At 46.9% G+C, this 22,452-nt stretch overlaps 1 protein-coding gene across 1 annotated transcript in view; it reads right to left on the bottom strand.

Moving 5' to 3' along the window:
* LOC129328016 (zinc finger protein 420-like) overlaps positions 1-22,452 on the bottom strand; it is a 43,033-nt gene that overhangs the window by 6,726 nt on the left and 13,855 nt on the right. Inside the window, exons 5-7 of the mRNA XM_054976757.1 lie at positions 11,029-11,133; positions 8,431-9,740; positions 7,992-8,290 (exon numbers count right to left, since the gene is read on the bottom strand). Of these exons, the coding sequence (XP_054832732.1) occupies positions 7,992-8,290; positions 8,431-9,740; positions 11,029-11,133 (1,714 nt within the window). The remainder of the gene's footprint in view (positions 1-7,991; positions 8,291-8,430; positions 9,741-11,028; positions 11,134-22,452) is intronic.

Genomic DNA, 22,452 nt, shown 5'->3' with positions numbered 1-22,452 from the left:
GTATTGTGATTATGATGTGTGCATAGTGAGTTACTGGATATCTGCGCAATTCATATATTTATTTAGTCACTGAAATATTTATAGCTCACCTTTCCACATAGTTCCAAGCATCTGTCAAAATGATTAAAAAATTTCCAAACGAAGATCAAGATCAAAGTCCCTTCCTCTCACCCTTAAAAGATGCCTGTCCTTCACACCCCCTCAAAAGCCATGACAAATAGAATGTGTTGACCCGTCCCCCTCCTGTTGTATATGCATCTAAAAACCAATAAAATCATTTTTTTTAAAAAGCCACGACAAATAAGTCAGCCTTGCAGCGCCTCCTGAAGATTGCTGAGGAGGGGGCTCCCCTCCCCTCCCACTTCAGGGAGCCCAGTCCACAGAGCAGGAGCCACGACAGAAAAGGCCCCGTCTCTGGTTGATGTCTCTTATCTGTATTTTGCATTTTTCTTTACCCTTCAATTGTTTCTGTTAAGGTGGCTAGTTGGATTCATTTTATCTCTTTCCATTTTCACTGTGTCTCCACACACTGAGATCCCTCTTTCACCTAAGATATATTCAGAGGAGTTAGCCATGTTAGTCTGTCGAGGCAAATAGTAAAGAGTCCAGTAGCACCTTTAAGACTAACCAACTTCAATGCAACATTAGCTTTCAAGAACCACATCTCTTTTTGTCAGATGCATCTGACGAAGAGAGCTGTGGTTTTCGAAAGCTTATGCTGCAATAAAGTTGCTTAGTCTTAAAGATGCTACTGGACTCTTTACTCTCTGAGATATATTGTGACACTATTATAGCCTAGACATGTGGGAAGGAAGGACTACAGAAATCCCACCACGACATCAGCGACTTCCTCTCTACCACCCATCAATCCACACAAGAAGCACATTTTCTAGACCTCACTGTACAAATACAGGATGGAGGCACAAGAATCATATCAGAGCAGAAACCTGCTGATCGCCAAATGTATCTGCATGTCTCCAGCCACCATCCTAAGCAACCAAAGAATCCATCATCCACAACCAAGCTCTACGCTACAGTCACATCCGTTCCAATCCCAGTGACAGAGAGGCCCACCAGCAGCACCTACAACGGATATTTTTGGGATTACTGATGTCGTTAGGAAACAGATTGAAAAAGCCAGAAGGATACCAACAGATAACCTGTTAGAAGATGGGCCCCCAGAAAACCCGAAAAACAGAACACTGCAGGTGGCCACATGCAGCTCTCAGCTGAAACCAGTTGAAAGCCTCATTAATGACCCGCAATCTATGCTGGACGATGATGTTCCTCTCTCACAGGCATCGGGAGGCAAACCTTTAGTTGCTCATAAAACCCCCATAAACCTTAAACAACTTTTCACTCACAACAATGGACTCCCTAACATGGACACGGACTCTGGGACCAGGGCCTGCCAATAAACCAAGATCCGAACTCTGTCCCTATATTCTCCCTAACAACACAATCTCTGGACCTCATAACACCAGCCACAGCATCTCTGGTCCATTCATTGTTTGCCTTTCAATTTTACCTATGCCATCAAGTGGCAACAATGCCCTTCCACTCTCTAGATCAGACAAACAGGTCAGTCCATGTGCAGAGGAATAAATGGACATAAATCTGACAGGAAAAACTGCAACACTCAGAAATCAACAGGGGAACATTTAGATCTTTCAGCACATTCCACTGCTAACCCAAGAGTGGGTGGCTGTGCACAAATAGAGAAACTTTAAAGGGGAGGGGGGAAGACAATGTGAGATTGCAGAAACTGAGTTCATTCACAAATTCAGAACAATGGAGCCTCCAGGACTGAACAGAGACATAAGATTCCTGTCTCAACACAGAGGATAATTTTTTATCTTACATTTCCAATTGCACCTCTGTTACCCAAGGGTAAGGCCGATTGCCACCTTGAGGTCAGGTAGCAATTCTCCCCAGGCCAGTTTGGCCTGAGATCCTGACCGTGTTTTATCACCTTCTGGTCATCATGGAGTAAGGGTCACTGGGTGTGTGTAGGGTGGGCAAGAGGTATTTGTGCATTTCTTGCATCTTGCAGTGGGTTGGACTAGATGGCCCTAGAGGTCTCTTCCAACCATATGATTCTACATCCCTCCTCCCTTCTTTGCAACACCCCTCTAAACTGTCTGAGTAGGATCGGGGATCTCCATGCCTGCTTGGAGCCATTCCTTCCCCCTGACCCACACTTCCTCCCCTGCCCTTACCTGAGCTGGCTTCATAGCAGCTCTTTCCTCTTCGCCACGTGGAGGAGAGGGTGGAGAAGGCATCAGGGGGGCTTCTTGGCCTCCTGCAAAGGTGAGAAAGAAAAGATGGAAAACCCTTTATGCTGTGCCCACATCTTCTGCATCAGCGTCCTCAGTGAGGCTCTCTCTGGATTTGCTTCAGAACAGAATTCAACGTACTGGGTTGGCTCAAGGAAGGCTCCGAGTCTTCACCCAGAAATCTTTCCCCCCAGCCACCCCTTTTGTTTGGGGAAGGTCCTCCCTTCCTCATCTCTCCGTCCCCCTCCCCTCCTGGCCATGATTCCTTCCAAGCTTGCCAAATCTATTCCTCGGCACTGAGGAATCCCTGGCATTTGAAACGGTACCGCATAGGAAGAGTGCGATTGTTGTACTCAGAAGGACGAGTGTGTATGGAGAGTTACAGGAAAGGACACAAAGTGAGAGGAAAGCCAAGCCTCTGGTGAGAGGGAACTCTGCACCTGGGAATGGCCACAAGGAGAAGTGAGAGTGGAGGAGAAAGAGATTTAAAGAAGGGGGAAAGAAAGGAGAGAACAGCAGTTCACCTGTCCTCAGTCTCTGCTGAGCTGCGGAGAGTTCCTTGTCCCCCTTTACGGCCCAGAGGCTAGGGGCCAAGCTACACATGACGAATGACACTTGAACGGCAAGTGTATTTCTCCCTGTTCACTTGCCCTCCGCTAAATCCACTTGCCGTTCAAGTGTCATTCGTCATGTGTAGCTTGGCCCTGAGAGAGGAGGGCCTCCAGCGGGGCTTCTGCAGGTCCCCAGGAGAAGGCTGGAGAAGAGTGGGGTGGGCAGGCTGTGAGCCACGGAGCGGCTTAGGCTGCCTGCCTTTAGGTATAGGAGCCTGCAGAAAAGAACGTCTAAGAAATAACTGTAACATTCAGGGATTCTGGGTGAGCCCTGGGTGCAAATCTGTCCATTTCCTGAACTTGACTGAGCCAGGAAGGGGGTTTCCCAGAAAGGGAACCAAAAGGCGACTGTCTCTAGGTGGCGGGGGGGGGGGGCGCTTCTCCCATGCTGTAGCTTCTTGACAGGAAACATCCAGACAGCGTCAGTCAGTACCCATCTGGCTCAGGAAGACTCCTCCTTGCAATGAGATTACATTGACAGGTCTACTTGGGTGCAAGCCCCTGAGGCAACGGGCAGGCAAGCAGATGCCCCATCAGTCAATCTTTCTCCAGTTATGGCCCTTCCTTAGCATGCCTGAGGAGAGCCTTGGCGTTTCCTTCTCTAAGTATTGCATTGCGGGCTCCTGAAACTCCAGCCACAGTGAATCCAGCCAGGACGGAGTCCGAGCACACGCCCGGGGGGGGGGGGGGTGATAACAGCCCTCCTTTTCCTCTGCCCTTGGCTCTTGCATTGCACCCCCCCCCCCCCCAATATCTCCTCTCCCCAAAGCCCCTCTGAGCTCACCCGATTCCCTTCCAGCCATGCAAGCGGCAGCGGGGAAACAAAGACCGGACTTTTGCACATGGGGAGGGCAGGAAACAGCTCAGAACAACCCCCCCCCCCTGCATGTGCCTCTCTAGGACTGCGGATTCGCTTGTTTTAACCCTTGGAGAGGAGTTCCAATCTTTAACGGGACTGAGGCTAGAGAAAGGAAAGGGGCCTTTAAGGCAGAGAGATGCCGAATGGTATAAAAATAAATAAATTGGGCGTCCTACGTGGAAAGTTCAAGGGATGCTGTGCCTATCTGAACGGGATACTGGAAGATTAGAACTTTTCCCTTTTCCAAGTCTTGGTTTTTGGGGTCTCTAAGAAGCCCTGAAATTGATCCCATCATTAAAGGAAAGAGGTTGCTTCTGTTTCTCCTTCCCTTTTCCCAGTTCGAACCTGGGTTTCCCCTTTCCTTTCAAACGTCCCTCAAGACTTCTGGCAAATGACAGCCACGTTTTGCCAAGAAAGAATCCTGAGGAGCACATTTCTAAAACAAGCATTTTAATCCCCCCCCCCCCCTTGTAGAAATGCAACACCTCCTTAAAGGTCTGCTGGCATTCCCTGGTGCAGCCTGGCCTCTGTCCCAGGCAAGATACTGGAGCAGATATTAAAGGTGTCATCCTGCAAGCATCAGAGGGACAAAGTGGTGATACGGGGAGGTCAGCCTGGATTGGTCCCCAACAGGCCCTGCCAGGCCCGCCTCATCTCCTTCTAGGACTGAGGGACAGGCTTCCTGGGTCATGGGAGGAATGCTGTTGATGTCGTTTATCTGGATTTCAGTAAAGCTTCTGACAAGGTTCCTCGTGATGTTCTGATGGGTAAACTGGTGGACGGTGGACTGGATTCTGGGATAGTTAGACGGATGGGGACCTGGCTGGATAACTGCACCCAAAGAGTAGTGGCCAATGGCATCACATCTGATGGTGAGGGAGGTGTCCAGTGCCACAGGGCTTGGTCCTTTTTTGTGCTTTTTAATATTTTAATAAATGATCTGGACGAAGGTGTGAAGGGATTCCTCATTAAATTTGCAGAATGTCACCAAACTGGGAGGAGCACCAAACACCCTTTAAGGCAGAGATAGAATTCAGGGGGATAGGAACAGTATGGGAAAGTGGGAAGATTTGAGAGTCAGTTTGGTGTAGTGATTGTTAATAGTGCAGGACTCTATTCTGGAGAACCAGGTTCGATTCCGCACTCCTGCCGTTGAAGCCAGCTGGGTGACCTTGGGCCAGTCACAGCTTTCTCAGAGCTCTCTCAGCCCCACCCACCTCACAGGGTGATTGTTGTGAGGATAAAAATAACACACTTTGTAAACTGCTCTCAGTGGGTGTTAAGTTGTCCTGAAGGGTGGTATATAAATCAAATGTTATCATCATCATCATCATCATCATCATCATCATCATCATCATCATCATCATCATCATCATCATCATCATCATCTAATGTGATTTAACATGGACAAGTGCCCGGTTCACGTGGTTAACAAAAATGGAAAGCATGAATACTGGGGCAGGGATACACTTCTGGGCAGTAGTGTGTGTGAACAAGATCTTCAGGCCTGGAGCAGCAAAAACGGCCAACGTAATCTTGGGATGCGTCAACAAAGGCATAACAGCCAAATCACACAATGTCATTGTCCCACTACATACCACGTTGGTCAGGCCCCACCTGGAGTATTGTGTGCAGTTCTGGAGGCCTCACTTCAAAAAGGACATGGACAAATTGGAACGGGTGCTGAGGAGAGCAACCAGGATGCTCACGGGCCTGGGGAGAGAGCCCTATGAGGAAAGACTGAGGGACCGGGAATGTTCAGTTTGGAGAAGAGGAGGTTGAAAGGAGACATGATGGCTCTCTTGCAGTATTTAAAAGGCTGCCACTTAGGGGAGGGAAAAGAGCTGTTCCTGTTGGCAACAGAGTACAGGAATCAGAAAAGATACTAGTTGGACATTAGAAAAAGCTTCTTCACGTTAAGAGTAATCCAGCAGTAGAATCAGCTACCTAGGGGTGTGGTGGGTTCCCCCTCACCAGCAGTCTTCAAGGAGTGGCTGGAGGAATCCTTGTTGGGGATGCTTTAGGCTGTTTCTGCATTGGGTAGGAGGTTGGACTAGATGGTCTGATATATTCTGCATGTGAGACGGTGGGGGCCAGTCTGGCAGATACAGGTTTGGTAAGAACTCATGCAAAGGTACGCTGCTAAGACTCTTGGACTCCCTCCCCTCGTGAGTTTGTTTAGCTTCTTATTGCTGGCCTTCATTTCTTAAAAAAAAATTGGAAGGCCTTTTCATACAAGTATAAGCAAACTTTTAACCTTGGTTTCAAGATTCAATAAATTCCGCTGTTTTACAGACTCCTTTTAAAATTAAATTTTAATTAAAACTGCTTTGGGCAGTGCATAGCTAAGGCAGTGAAGAGTAATGGTTAGAGTGTAAGATTGCGCGTGGGGAGAGCAGGCTCAAATCTCTTGGTGGGAGGGGGGGCACAATGACTATCACGCAAACTGACTTGGGATCAGAGAACTCTTCGAGAACTACCATGCTGGACACATTTGATAAATGACCAAAAAAATAGCATTGAGATAGTCCCAAATTATAAGGATTCATTCATTCATAGTCTGCATTACTTACTGAGATCCAAGGTGGATTACAACGTGAGTAAAAATGTCATATAATCAACAGCTAGGACAAGCACTGAGCAAAGTACAATAATGAACAACAGACAGGACATTCAGGTTAAGACATACAATAGGGAATGGCTGCAGAAAAAAAATTATAGACATAAAGCCAGGCACAGAGAAGAAATCCATCTGAACAAATTCATAACTAATTTCCATGACACGTTCAGCAGCATGGAAACTCCCTGGTAGGTGCATATCTATGTCAGCAGACAGTGCCCAGTAGGAGAGCATTTAGTCCTTGTCCCTACTAAGGCATGTCTTTGGACTATTTCTTATGACACAGACCTGTAATCTGGGTAGAGATCCCTCTTCAGTAATTCAGTTGCAGAAAGCCAGGACGGTGGGGGCTTTCCTGACAGCCTTAGCAGACCTTTCCACAAGGCCTTCTAGATCCCACAGGGCCTCTTCACTCAAAGTGATCTGCTAAATCAGCTTCGCTCACCTGAGCAGAGCTCGGGACGGATGCAAGCCACATTCCAGCCGCATCAGCTCTTACCTAGCAATCTGTCTTTGGAGGGATCGACGGGAAGCGTTCAGGTGAGCTGGCTGATCTCATCTCCCCCTCCCCACTGGAAAATGCTGGATATCCTGCTAACGCCCTAAGAGAGCTCTCTTTCCAAACTGCTAAAACACGGCAAGTATCTTTCATCAGCTGTATTTGGTGCTCTCAAAGCTTGAATTAACCTGTTCCTTTACAGATTTTCCAGCCTCAGAGAAAAAAATAATCACAACAGCAGACCCAATTTATATCTCTCTCTGCTTCTATAACATGCAGGATGGTTCTTTACCTTGACCTGTCAATTTGGACATTTGGATCCAGCCATAGTAATGAAGTGGCCAGACTACTGTAACACACTCTTCATGGATCTGTCCTTGAAGATGGAAATGCCAGCAGCTGCAGAATGGCAAAACGTAATTACGATTGAAATTTAGGCAAAGAATACATATTATACTTGCTGTTTAGTTTTCAGGTTCTATTCCAGGGGCCGGTTGATACCACAAAATATTTCCCAGTCTCAGTCCCACATTCTCTCTTGAGGCCCCAGCGGAGTGGAATAGGCTGCCTGTTGAAATCCAAACGGTTTCCGCAACTGCATTCATTCCATAAACACAATTTATAAAATGGAATCCGTGGTATCCTGTGTGCAAAACTACCCTCTTAAGGAGAAAAGGGATGTAGTTTTAATCTGCAAAGCATTTAGTCAGTTTTTTCTAAATTCTAAATTGTGCACATATTATATTATATTATATTATATTATATTATATTATATTATATTATATTATATTATATTATATTATATTATATTATATTATATTATATTATATTATATTATATTATATTATATTATATTATATTATATTATATTATATTATATTATATTATATTATATTATATTATATTATTGAATTCACTTCTACTTTTCTGATGCAATTTGTTTTGATGCCATGTGTTTCTACACTACAGAAATCTCTAGTTTTTTTCCACTGGGATGAGTTATTTTAAAGGAAAGTAACGTTTCTACTTTGAATGAAGATATCTCAGCACTTTGGTGGGAATTCAGTTTATCCCTCCTTATTTATGTTTTTCTCCCTTGCATGAATTTTTTTGATGAAAAGGAAGTTATGAACTCTGACTGAAGCTTTTTCCACACTCCAGGCATTTATATGGTTTCTCTCCAGTGTGAATTCTTTGATGGTCAGTAAGATTTCGACTACGAATGAAGCATTTTCCACACTTCAGACATTTATATGGTTTCTCTCCACTGTGAATTCTTTGATGGTCAGTAAGATTTCCACTACGACTGAAACATTTTCCACACTCCAGACATTTATATGGTTTCTCCCCAGTGTGAATGGCTTGATGGGCAGTAAGGATTCCACTACGACTGAAGCTTTTTCCACATGACAGGCATTTATAAGGTTTCTCCCCTGTGTAGAGGATGCAGAGGAGTTAGCCGTGTTAGTCTGTGGTAGCAAAATCAAAAAGAGTCCAGTAGCACCTTTAAGACTAACCCAATTTTATTGTAGCATAAGCTTTTGAGAATCAAGTTCTCTTCGTCAGATGCATGTGTGAATTCTATGGTGGGCAGTAAGCTGTCCACTCTGACTGAAGCCTTTTCCACACTCCAGGCATTTATATTTTTTATCCTTATATAATTTCTCGCCCGTATGAATTCTGAGATGGGTAGTTAGAATACCTTTCCGTCCAAAGGCTTTCCCACATTCCAAGCATTTATAAGGTTTCTCCCCTGTGTGACTTCTATGGTGGGCAGTAAGACTTCCACTCTGTCTGAAGCCTTTTCCACACTCCAGGCATTTATAAGGTTTCTCCCCTGTATGAATTCTTCGGTGGGCAGTAAGACTTTTACTCTCACAGAAGCTTTTTCCACACTCTAGGCATTTATATGGCTTCTCCCCTGTATGAATTCTTTTGTGGTTAGTAAGACTTTGGCACAGACTGAAGCTTCTCCCACACTCCAAGCATTGATATGGTTTCTCCCCTGTGTGAATTCTTTGATGGACAGTAAGGCTTCCCTTCTGCCTGAAGCTTTTCCCGCAATGTAGGCATTTGTATGGTTTCTTTCCCATGTGAATGCTTTGATGGGAAGAAAGGGTTGAACTCTGACGGAAGCTTTTTCCACACTCTGGGCATTGATATGGTTTCTCTTCTGTGTGAATCCTTCGGTGGACATTAAGGTGTCCCCACTTAGTGAAGCATTTTCCACATTCCAGGCACTTATAAGGTTTCTCCCCTGTGTGAATTCTTTGATGGGAAGAAAGGGTTCCACTGTAATTAAAGCATTTCCCACATTCCTGGCATTTATATGGCAACTCCCCCGTGTGAATCCTTTGGTGGACAGTAAGCTTTTCACTCCGTCTGAAGCTTTTCCCACACTCCAGGCATGTATATGGTTTCTCCCCTGTGTGAATCCTTTGGTGGAGAGTAAGGTGTCCACTCCGTCTGAAGCTTTTCCCACACTCCACACATTTATAAGATTTCTCCTCTGTGTGAATCCTTCGGTGGGCAGTTAGAGTATTTTTCCGTCCAAAAGTTTTTCCACACTCCAGGCATTTAAATGTTCCCCTTGCGTTATGGGAGTTCCAATACATAGTTGTATCTGTTGTTTCAGAAAATCCTCCCGCACTCCCAGGGCACTCTTCTCTATTGTCTCCTTTGGATATACTTTGAAGAAGTGAGATTTCTTGAGAACGATCACTTTGGAAAACATCAGAGTTTTCCCTCTCATTAAGTGGGTTTGTTCCCTCCACCACGCCCAATGTATCACAATATTCAATGTTCTCTTCCACATCTGAATACGTGTGTTCTCTCTCCATCACTGGATATTCAGTTGCCACCTCCCAAACAGCATCTGCGGAAAGAAAGAGAAACCTGGCATCAGCACACATACAAAAAAGCCTAGAACTAAACCAACTGACATCGAGAAGGGAAGAGTTCAAAGGACTGATGTCTGGACACTTTCATGCCTATGTTGGGAATGCGAGATGGTGTTGACCAATCTCTTGTTTGTGACAATGAAATAGAAAATTGCATTTCATGGGGACAATGATTGGTGCAGAGATCCTTTGATGTGAACTTCAAGTCAGAGGGACTGACTCGAAATGCAGCAAGAAGACACTAAGTTTGTACTCAGATAATGGACTGGTTGATTCTTTGCTCTTCCCAGGTCAATGCGGGATGATGGAATTGGGGCAGTGCTAAAGGCTGTGTGGATTTTCTGCCTGAGTTTTCTCATTTTCTCTCTGGCCATAACTGGAAAGACATGTCCTGCTATCCTAAGCAGGGCACCCCTCAAGTTCAGAACAAAATCTTTTTCTTTAGAAAATAACAATAATAATATTTATTTATTTAAATCAATTTGTATTCCACCCTCCCCGCACCAGCAGGCTCAGGACAACTTATATACTGCCCTTCAGGACAACTTAATGCCCACTCGAGCGGTTTACAAAGTATGTCATTATTATCCCCACAACACCCTGTGAGGTGGGTGGGGCTGAGAGAGCTCTGAGGGAGCTGTGACTAGCCCTAGGTCACCCAGCTGGCTTCAAGTGGAGGAGTGGGGAATCAAACTCAGTTCTCCAGATTAGAGTCCCTACGCTCTTATCCACTACATCAAACTGGCTCTCAAAAGAACAATTGATAGTGCATAGAAACTTATACAGAAAGCTATTAAATAAATTTAACAGAATATAGGTAAAGTAAAGGTAGTCCCCTGTGCAAGCACCGAGTCATGATTGACCCATGGGGGACGTTGCATCACCACGTTTTCTTGGCAGACTTTTTACGGGGTGGTTTGCCATTGCCTTCCCCAGTCATCTATGCTGTGAAATACACTGAATCATAATAGTAATACATTGCAGTATAAGTAAAATATATGAACCATTTTTCTGTCACACCCCTTCCTAAATTCCAAGCAGATAGTCCACAGCAATACAGAACAAAATCTTGATCACCTTCTCTCTCAGTACAATGAAGGGGCAGCGGTCCAATCAAAGACACTGTGTATTTTCAAGATCGACAGACACCATTTGAGCCTTCATAAGCCTTTAAGTGCATCTGAGCAGAAATAAGTTTGAAGAACTAAGAACCCCCCCAGCCCTTGGAAGGAACCCCAAGAAACACAGAGACCCACAACAGACCTAGGCTGCTACCAGTCACTCCCTCTTCTTCATCAGAGAACCCGATAAGCAGCTCCTCCTCTTCCTCCAGCCTGGATACGAGGTCCGGTTTGGAAATCAGAGGTCCTTCCATCAGAAAAAGAACCCCAGAAAATTATTGTTGCTTCTTGTGCGCATCAATTCAGAAATTCCAATACAGGTTCACTCCATACCTCCCGAAATGCACAACAGGCAAGCAACAGGGCTTCATGGAAGGGGGAGAACACGATGGGCTGAGAACCTTCCATCCAGTATTGGCAGTTCTGCTCCTGATCCCAGCCGAGAAGGAAAAGCCAGCTGAGAAATCAGTTAGCAGCACAGAAGCCAGCAGACTTCCCTCTGTAGCCACATCTCAGCACAGGTAAGGCAGGCCCGCCCAGACCTAGATGGCCCAGGTGAGCCCGATCTTCTCAGATTTAAGCAGGTTTGGTGTTGGTTAGTAGCTGGATGGGAAACCATCCAACAAGTCCAGGGTTGCTATGCACAGGCAGGCACTGATAAACCATGTCTTGCCTTGAAAACACCCTGTTGTTGTCTGAAGACACTTGCGACTTGACAGTACCATACACATACACACTCAGACACACAGACACATACAAGGCAAGGCCCAGCCTGGAGGGAAGTCCTGCTTTGACCTTCCTACTTTCCCCAAAAGTGACACCTCTTGGCCCCTCTTCTGATGCCCTCTCAGGTGGTCCACTGACTGCTTAGCAGGGGCTCCCTCTCTGTAAGGAGAACCCAGAACCCTGCACACTTCAGAGGAAGGCTCAGGGAGGGGGGCAGTGATCAGCCATTGGACCCAGAGCACAAAGCTGCCCATATCCTTCCTCTTTAAGGACCCCTCCTCAGAGCATGATGGAGACAGCCCAGGAGAAAAGGACCCTCACCCAGAGAGGCCACATTCCCAAAATTCTCCAGCATGACTTCCTTGTACAGAGCTCTCTGGGCCGGGCTCAGCAGGCTCCACTCCCCCTTGGAGAAATACACAGCCACCTCCTCGAAGGACACCCGGCCCTGAAGAAAAAAAATAATAATAGTAAGAAGTGTCAGGTTTGTCATCGACAGTCCTTCTATCTTTCTTGTTTTGCTGTCATTATTCAGTGTATGTGCGTGTGTAGTTTTTCACACAGGCCTCTTCTCTCCTGGGAAGACAGCGTGCTTATCTCGAATGGCTCACCACAGCGGCCTTGGGACGGTTCTCTCCTATTCTCCCACTGACTGACTATGCCCAGCTGGGTCCTGCGGGTGGGGGGGCGGGTGGGGGGGTCCCAGGGAAGGACTGGAACTTTGTAGCAAGCCTCCCCTACATCATTCTCAGCAAGAGATCTATGTACAGCCAGTCGCTTATATTGTTTCTGTAGAATCTATGGACATATATACACTTTAGTTTTGATTTTCCAATAAACAACCTTGACTCAAGAGAGCTTGGATTTCTTGTTGCAAGGAGGGAAGTCAGCTACCACGTATCCTGTTTTCCATAGCCTGACAAGAGGAGGAAGGAGGTGTTAGCAATGTATGGATTAATATATGGCTAAATGCTGTTAGTCTGGATCTTTTTGAAAGTTTTTGGGTTCCCTTCCCACCCTCCTTTAAGGCCCCCTGGGCCTGAACTGCAGGCTGATCACATGTCTAGGCCTTGCTAGGCCCAAAGCAAAGTCAGCTCTTCCAAAGGGCACCCTGGCTCAGAGACAGAGTCCTGCAGCTGGCTGCCAAACGTCAGAAGAATAGAGCTGGTTTGACCGGGCAGAATATTTACTCTGAAAAATGTCAAAATAACCAAAGGCAGCATCGGACTGGAACATGGATTTGGAATCAACACAGAAGCTGTGAGGCTTTGACGAATTAAATTTTTTAAATTTTTAATCATTTGAATTTGTATTTCCCATATTATATTATTCAAGTTTTCAGAAGGAAGAAGGTGGCAAGAAAACCAGGAAAAGCTTAAAGAGCTAAAGATGTAGGTTATATCTTTCAGGGTATATGTTAAAAGGGTAAATCTTGTCACATATTTTGAACTGCTTCAGGAAGAGCTTTGCTGAAGCTCACCTGTTGAGTATCTGACTGTTCCAGGTGGTCTGTTTAAGAGTTTTTCTATACAGGGGTTGTTACTAAGGAGACGGAACAAGAATATAATTCGGATAAGAGGAAGATTATGCGTTGGAAGAGCTGTCTAACCAACGCCATTCTGAAGCCATTCTGTCAATTTTTGTTGTTATAATGTATTAAATTATTGTTATTATAATGTACAAAATAGTTTTAATGCATGTATTGTACTGTGTGAATAGTGAGTTACTGAACAGCTATGGGGTTCGTTTATTTATTTACTGAAATATTTATTTATTTTCTTAAATATTTATAAGCCGCTTTTCCAAAAACTTGCAATGATCTAAAATGACTAAAAGATTTCCAAACAAAGATCAAAATTAAAGTCCCTCCCTCTCACCCTTAAAAGATGCCTGCCCTTCACACCCCCTCAAAAGCCACGACAAATAGGCCAGGCTTGCCGTGCCCCCTGAAGATTGCCGAGGAGGGGACTCCCTCACTGCCCCTCCCCTCCTCAGGAAGCCCAGTCCGTGGAGCAGGAGCCATGACGGAAAAGGCCCCGTCTCTGGTTGACGTCTTGCGTTTTTCATTCAGCTTCAATTTTTTCTTTTAAGGGCACTAGTTGGATTCATTTTATATTTTTCCACTTTCACTGTGTCTCCCTTTGTATTTATGTATTTCATTTGTTGGCAACTTGGAAGGCAACCTTTTTTTTTTTCTTTCCCCACAATACGCCAACATTTTCATGGCTGACTTGGAGCAGTGCTTCCTCATCTCCACCCATTGAGATCCCTCTTACACCTGAGATATGTTGGTGACACTTTTATAGCCTAGATACGTGGGAAGGAAGGACTGCAGAAATTCCACCACAACATCAGCGACTTCCTCTCTACCACCCATCAATCCACACAAGAAGCACATTTTCTAGACCCCCCACTGTACAAATATAGGCTGGAGACACAAGAATCATCTTAGAGCAGAAACCTGCTGATCGCCAAATGTATCTGCATCCCTCCAGCCACCATCCTAAGCAACCAAAGAATCCATCGTCCACACCAAGCTCTACGCTACAACCACTTCTGTTCAAATCCCTCTGACAGAGATGCTCACTGGCAAGATCTATAACAGATGTTTTTGGGATTACTGATGTAGTAAGGAAACAGATTGAAAAAGCCAGAAGGATACCAACAGATAACCTGTTAGAAGAGGAGCCCAAACAAAACAAAGACTGATCGCCAGTGATGGCCACATGCAGCTCTCAGCTGAAACCAGTTGAACGCCTCATTAATGACCCGCAATCTATGCTGGACAATGATGTTCCTCTCTCACAGGCATCGGGAGGCAAACCTTTCCTTGCCCATAGAAACCCCCTAAACCTTAAACAACTTCTCACTCACAACAATGGCCTCCCTAACATGGACACGGACTCTGGGACCAGGGCCTGCCATAAACCAAGATCCCAACTCTGTCCCTGTATTCCCCCTAACAACACAATCTCTGGACCTAATAACATCAGCCACAGCATCTCTCATCCATTCACTGTTTCCTTCCCATGTTATTTATACCATCAAGTGACAACAACGCCCTTCCACTCTCTAGAAAACATAAACACAAATTCAGAACAACGGAGCCCCCAGGGCTAAACAGAGACATGGGATTCTTATCTCACAAGAGAGGCTAATTTTCTGCCTTACATTACACATTGGACCTCTACATCCCATTTCCCTACTTTGCAACACCCTCTAAACCTTCTGAATGGGATATGAAGGCTCGGGGATCTCCATGCCTACTAGTATCTGAAGAAGGGATATTTGTCCCTTGGAAGCTTATTCTGAGGAAAGTCTTATTGGTCTCCGAGGCGCTACTGGACTCCAGCCTTGGTTGTCTACTGGGGAACAATATGGCCAGCCACCTGAAATCAGCTTCCTATATTTATTTATTTACAGGAGTTTGACCTTTTTGCACCTGGCCCTCAAAACTGTAAAATGGGCTTCTGCTGGGCAGCGAAGAAGAATCTCTCTTTCTACTTCTCTCTCTTTCAAACACGCGCATTTTCTGAATCATTCAACAGTCCTCAATTAGGGTTACCAATTCCAGCATGGGAAATTCCTGGAGATTTATGGACAATGCCTGGGGATGGAGCTCCGTGGGTACACGATAACATAGAACTACCAAGCAATCCAGCTTCTTATATTTATTTATTGACAAGAGTTTGACATATTTGCTCCTGGCCCTCCACACTGTAAAATGGACTTCTGCCGGGCAGCTAAGAAGAATTTCTCTCTCTCTCTCTCTCTCTGTCTCACAGACACACACACACACATACACAGACAGTTTTTCTGAATTATTCAACCCTTTACTAGGGTTGCCAGTCCCAGCATGAGAAATTCCTGGAGATTTAAGGGCACTGTCAGTGGGGGCACGATACCATGGGCTCTGCCCTAATCACTGCATTTGGGAGACCAGTTTTGATTCCAGGAGAAATCCAGGCCCCACCTGGAGGCTGGCAACCAGTAGGGTTTCATTGTCTCTGCTGGGGCTTCTTTGCGGATGTCACCTGAGACAGGCTGTGGCCAGAAGTAAAGGCAAAGAGCCTCATCCTCAGAAGGAACCATTCCTTCCCTCCGGCACAGCTGTCCTCTCCCGCATTACCTGAGCTGGCTTCATGGCGGCTCCATCCACTTCACCAGATGGAGGAGACGGTGGAGAAGGCATCAGGGGTACTTCTGGGTTGCCTGTAGGGAGAGAAACAAAGAGGACGGAAAACTTTTTCTGCTACACACAGGTCTTCTATGCCAGTGTCCACGATGAGGCTCTTGTTGGATTTACTCCAGAACACAATTCAGTGTCCTGAATCCAGAGCCTTTACCCTGACATCTTTCCTCAAAGCCACCCTTTTTGTTTGGAGGAAGGTCCAACTTCTCTTATCTATCCCTGCCCCAGCCATGTTTCCTTCCAAGCTTGCCAAATCCACTCCTGGGCACGGAGGAAGCCCCCCAGTCCCTCTCCCCTCTAAAGGAGGCCCAGATCCTCCAGCCTGCCCCGCCCCTTCAGGAGAGGCCAGGAAGGGGAGGCCCTGAGGGGCTGGGGTGGGACTGCAGGAGTCAAGGTGGGGGGGGGAGTCTCTAGCTCTGGGTTTGGGAACTGGACATGTTCCTTTGCATCATGGGAAAACTCCTCCCTGCAGACAGAAATCTAGCTTTGCAAGGAGAAACTTTGTGCCCTCTTTCCCTGCTTGTCTGATTTAGGTCAGAGATTGATATCTTCGAGGCCTGCCGAATGGGGGCCTTTTCTCTTTCCTTCGGACCAGTGCCTCAAACTGCTGGCCCTGAAGAGATCTGGCAACTCTGGATCATAACCCTAGGAAACCACTCGTCCCCTTCCCTGATCTCCCACCCCTCCAGCTGCTCTGCAGCCTTGACTTGTTGCCCCTTTAATCAGCCCCAAAGGGCAAGCAGGACCCTTCCTATTCATGCCTCCTGCGGGTCTTTAATCTCCTGCTCTTCTTTGGGGGCTGCAGAGTGGAGCAAAGGAAATCCAGGGCAGGGGGAGGTGTAAACTGGAGGGTCTCCTCACAAATTAATCACGCCCTCACCTTTTCCTCTGCATTGGCTCTTGCTTTGCCCCCCCCCCATCTCCTCCCCACAAAGCCCCTTTGAGCTCACCTGATTCATCAGTCTCCTCTGAGGGAAGCTGAGTCCCTCCGGCCCACCTCAGCCCTTTTGGGGAAAGGGGGGGGGAGTCCCCAAGGGGCTGGGAGTGCTGGACTCAGGGAGGCCAGGGGAGACTCCAGCCCTGGACCTGGCAACTCAACATGTTCCTTTGTACCATGGGAAAAACAGACAGAAAACTAGCTCACAAAGGAGAATTTATGCCTTTGCACTTATGGATGAGGTCAGAGACTGACCTCTTCAAGGCATGCCGGGTGGGGCTTTGTCTCATTTTTTCTGACCAGCTCCTCAAACTGCTGTCCCTTAAGAGATCCCGCAACTCTGGTTGATGATCTTGGGAATCCACCCCCCTTCCAATCTCCCCCGCCCCTGCTGCCGCCCTTGATCCGTCGCCCCCATCATCACTCCAAGACCTTTTCCTATTCGTGCCTCTTGCGGGTCTTTAATCCGCTGCTCTTCTTTGGGGATTGCACAGAGTGGCTCTTTCTGAGGCTGCAGGGGGGACCCAGGGCAGGGGGAGGTGAAAACGGGAGGAAGGGGCTCTCCCCCCAAATTAATAGCCCCCTCCTTTTGCTCTGCCTCGGCTCTTGCATTGCAACCCCCCCCCCCCCCCCCAAATATCTCCTCCCGCAAAGCCCCTCTGAGCTCACCCGATTCCCTTCCAGCCGTGCAAGCGGCAGCCGGGAAACAAAGGCGGGACTCCTGCAAGGAGGGAGGGCAGGAAACGGCTATGTATGACTCCCACCCCGCCATGTGCCTCTCTAGGACGGCAGACTCTCTTGTTTTAAGCCTTGAAGAGGCACTTTAAAACCTTAAAAACTTTAAAGCTTAAGGAGTGACCCGGGGGGGAGAGAGGAAAGGGCAGAGAAATGATCCTCTTTGAACGGGATACTGGAAGATCAGAAATTTTGTTTTTCCCCTTCCAAGTCTTGGTTTTTGGAGTCTAAGATGCCCTGAACCATCAGCAGCCCGTACACAGACTTTCTCTGTGGTGGCCCCTACCCTGTGGAACGAACTGCCTGAGGAGGTCAGGGGAGCCCCCACTCTCCTGGCTTTCTGCGAACGATGCAAAACCGAATTATTCAAAGAGGCTTTTTATGCAGATAGTATTGTAGGGAGGGGGGGTCTCAGATGCTTCGCTAATGAGTTAGGGAACCATAGACTTCAGCACTATGTTACCTTGCATATTATCTCTTTCTTTGAACATGTACTCCGATATACTACCAGTGCTTCATGTTATCTAATGTCAGTCTTAGAACTGATTTATGTTCTCTTTCAGCAATTCTTCAACTTTGTATTGGATCCTTGCTAAAGCTGTGTCTTTGTCAAATCCTGTGACATTGTTTATGGAAATGTCCTTATCACTATGGAAATGTCCTTGCTACTGATTGTATTAATCTCACGCTATATAAATCCACCTTGAGTCTCAGTGAGAAAGGCAGACTAGAAATGACATAGGCCCTTTCCGTATGCTAAAGAAATGGGCTATTTAGTAAGTGCTGGCATTTTTTTCCACAGATTCCAGACGCCTCCGATTTCAAAGCGGAAGCAGGCAGTTTGGCTTTCGTTCCTTCAGTGTCTTTTCTGAGATCAGGATTTCCCACTCTTTCCTGTGCCGGGTCGAGCTCCAAAAAATGTGCCATGGCAGGAAGGCCAAGCTGGGATGGAGAGAGGAACAGGTAGTAATACTCACCCCCGCCTTAACCCACACGGTATTAGGAGCAGGTGGCAATGCCCATCCAATGTCTTAACCCAGCTGGTATTAGGAGTGGAACAGGTGGCAATACCCACCCCCACCTTAACCCAGCTAATATTAGGAGCGGAGCAGGTGGCAATGCCCTCCCCACCTTAAACTAGCTGGTATTAGGAGGGGAGCATAAGGCAATGCCCGTCCATTGCCTTATCCCAGCAAGTATTAGGAGCGGAGAAGGTGGTAATGCCCACCCTTCAGCCAGTTGGGATCAGGAGCAGAGCAGGTGGCAATGCTCGCACCCCCTTCACCCAGCTAGGATCATGCTTGGAGCAGACAGCAATACCTGCCCACCTTTGCACGTAGCAAAGCCCACTGCCCACCTTCACCTGTCAGGATTAGGCGAGGAGCGGGAAGTAATGCCTGCTTCTCCCTTCACCCAGCAGGGAACAGGTAGCAATGCCCACTCCCCTTCACCCAGCCATAATCAGGTACAGAGCAGAAGGCAATGCCTGTTTTCCCTTCACCCGGCTGGGATCAGGAGTGGAGCAGGTGGCAATGCCTGCCTCCATTTACCTGACCTGTATCAGGCATGCTGCAGGTAGAAAAGCCCACCACCCCTTCATGTTGCTGAGATCAGGTGTGGAGCAGGTGGCAATGTCCACCCCCTCCCTTCACTGGCCAGGGTCAGTGATGGAGGAGGGAATGCCTGCCTGCTGTCCCCTTTCTAGAACCTGTTGTATTTTCCCCCCACAACGGGCTTTGTTTCTAGTCTATAATATAAGGCATGCATCCACTGCCTCTGTGCTGAAGGAAATCCTTTCTTTCCCCCACTTTTCAGCCTTGCACCCTCCATCTCTCCGAGTAGAAGCCCTGCCTGCCTCGCTGCCCTTCTAGGAGGAGTCCCGACTGTATTCCTTTAACCCTTACATAGCATGCCCCATTGGACAGCCTCTTTCTCACCTGGCAAGAGAGGTGGACCGTCGGGGGCAGGAGACGGGGGGGGGGGGAGTGGTCCCCCCTGCCTTAGCAGCAAGCACTGCAAAAGAGGATTTTCTCTTTCTGGTGTTTTCTGTCTTCCTGGTACTCATTTACCCCACTTTTCAAAAAAACATGCAATACAGCTAGATGCAGAAGTGCAACAATTTGAAGCACTCAGAAAAAAGAAGAAATACATTCTAGAAAGGGGGTGGAGGTCCCTTTCCTTCCTCCCTGACCTCCTCCATCCATACATCCATCCATCCATCCTCCACTGCAAAATGGATTCTGCAAGTTCTTTGGGCAAAGTTCATGCTTTTCCTCTGCTGCAAAGCCCATGAGGTAATCGTGCAAGTTGAGCGAAAAGGGGAGAGAAAATTGCTTGGGGAGACGCCAGAGGGCTTGGCCAACAAAGAGATCCCCAACCAGTCCAGGAGGGGCTCCCTTCCCCTCCCTTCCTGGATGCCTCTCGGGGCAGGTCTTTCCAAGCAGGGTCCAAAAGGGGGGGGGGGGCTGATGCTCAGGGTCCATCTCCCCCCATGCAATTTAACATCTGCATGGAAGAGCTGGGAGGGGTCATGCAGGGGTTTGGAGATGAAACTCGGCTCTCCACCTGCATAGCAGTGGAGTCTGTTGGGTCTGTGGGACTCCTGAAAAGAAGGTGATGGGGTGGATGAGGGCCAATAAACTGAACCTCAATCCAGACACGACTGAGGTGGGTTGGTCAAGGGTGAAGCGTAGTGCAGCAAGATAGTTAGAGCCGTCAAAAGCTCACACCCTGGAAATCTAGTTGGTCTTTAAGGTGCTACTGGAACCAAATCTTGCTCTTCTACTACAGACTAACATGGTTTCCCTACCTGAAACTGCCTCTACATAGTGACCCAAGACTGTCTGTCATGGCCCAGTCTGAGAGCGAGGTCTCCTCTGGGGAAGAGGAGCCTCGTGTAGCCAGCCAGGACTCCTCAGGAGAAGAGGAGCCCTGTGTAGCCAGCCCTAGCCCTGATTCAGCAGAAGCCAGCAATCAGGAGCAACAGCTGCTGGCTGATCAGAGCTTGCAGCCAGCGGCTGAGACACCAGCACCCTCTAGCCCCTACACCACAGGGGAAGCTCAGCCAGGGACTTCTACAGGTGCAGCACAGTCAAGAGCCTCCACCCCCCCAGGTTCACCCACGCCCAAGGAACGCTGCAGGCAGCACCAGAGACTGGAACTGCAGGAGAGACGGCGCAGCGCTCGCCTCTGGAGCCAACACCAGCTGCTGGAGAGTGATGATGAGCAGCGTCAGGATGGAGCCCCAGCAGCTGGCTGAAAACCACGCCTGGCTATAAGAGCCAGTCTGGAGGAACTGCCGGGCGTGGAAGCAATGTGTTTATTGCCTGCAACTGCTCTGTGTTCTGTGGACCTTGCCCGTGCCTGTTTTTGGACCTGATGCTATTGGTGACTGACCTTGGACTGTGCCTGACCTCGCTCTTGGACTCTGGACTCACTCCTGGCTTTATCTCGTGCTCTGACCACCGGTTTGACTTGGCTTTCGCTCTTGGAGCTCCCCTTTGACTTTGGCCTTAAGGTTTGGACTTGAGCCACCCTGCTTGGGCTAGCCCAGCCCGTGACACTGTCTTTGTGGTCTCCCATCCAAGCACTAACCAAGGCTGACCCTGCCTAGTTTTCAGCTCTGACAAGGCAACCCTGGGCCATCCCAGTCAGGGCACGTAGCCATTAAAACCGAGGACAGCAAGTTTAATTCTTTTAAGTTTAAAGAATTATTTTTCTTTTTTAAAAACAATGTGCAAGTTTAGGCATTCATTTGGAAATGATCTATTGTTGCAGGGAATATTGTGGTGAGATTGGAGTTTTGGCTCCACTTAGCAGAAGGGAGTCCCCTACGATCAAAGGTTCCAGATCTAGAAGCCCCATTTCAGCATTCTCTTTTTTATTAAAAAAATTTTTATTGGATGAGGCAATATATTCAATTGTAACATACATATTATTAATTTCATTCCCCATATATATATATCCTCCCCTCCTCCCCTCTCCCTTTTCAACCTTGACTTCCAACAACACTTCAACCCCCCGTCATTATTAGTACATTATTACCATACTATAATTGTTCTTAAATTGTTATTGGTAAAAACCTTAACAAATTCTTACTACTAAATTCTTATCTTAATTAGTAGCCTTAGAACCCTTCAAAAGACCATAATTGTCCTGTAACATCCCATTTCTTTTCCAAATATTTTTTCAGCTTTTTCCAATCTTCCATAAATGCATCCGGATCTCGCTCCTTCAAATTTCTAGTTAGCTTGTCCATTTCAGCCATATACAATAATTTCCTTGTCCATTCTTCAATTTCAGGTGTTTCTTCTTTTTTCCAATATTGAGCGTATAAAATTCTTGCTGCTACTATCATATAATATATCAATATCTTATCATTTCTATGGAAAGATAAACCCATTTCAGCATTCTCAGCCCAGCCACAAGAAGAGAATATTTCTGTCATTTAGTCATATGTTTGGGGGGGGGGGCGTGGAACAGATGCCAGTGGCCCAAATTGTGGAAGTTAAGTTCATTTTGGTACCCTGGGACTTCCTTCAGAGAAAAAGAGACAGAGGAGGTGAGAATATGTCTCTCTGTAGCCATTTGTATTTAGCTCTGTGTGTCTGTCCATGTGTAGAGGGGAGAGACGTACAGCTGGTTCCTCACATGTAGAAAAGGCGGTGATTCTGCTGTCCTGGACCCGCCTTCAGCCAAACACAGGCTCCCCTATTTTCAGTCCGGTGTATCTGAGAAGCCAAGACTTATTCTGTATTCTGAGACAGAGGTGGACATTCATACAAGTTTCCAGTATGTGAGCAATGTAATAGTTCTGTCTGTCCTTTACAACTCTTCAGAGATATAATCATACATTTGTTTAAATTGTTTTAATTCATTGAAAGCAACAAACCCATGGTTTCTTTCGCAAAGATAATCAATTCACAGGATTAAAAGCAGTCCTGTCCTTTTTCTGACCAGCTCCTGAAGTTTGAAGG

Source organism: Eublepharis macularius, chromosome 4 (assembly GCF_028583425.1).
Source record: "Eublepharis macularius isolate TG4126 chromosome 4, MPM_Emac_v1.0, whole genome shotgun sequence".
NCBI classification, from domain to species: Eukaryota; Metazoa; Chordata; class Lepidosauria; order Squamata; family Eublepharidae; genus Eublepharis; species Eublepharis macularius.
Note: the sequence above shows the minus strand (reverse complement) of the source record. Positions and strands in the feature narration are given on the sequence as shown.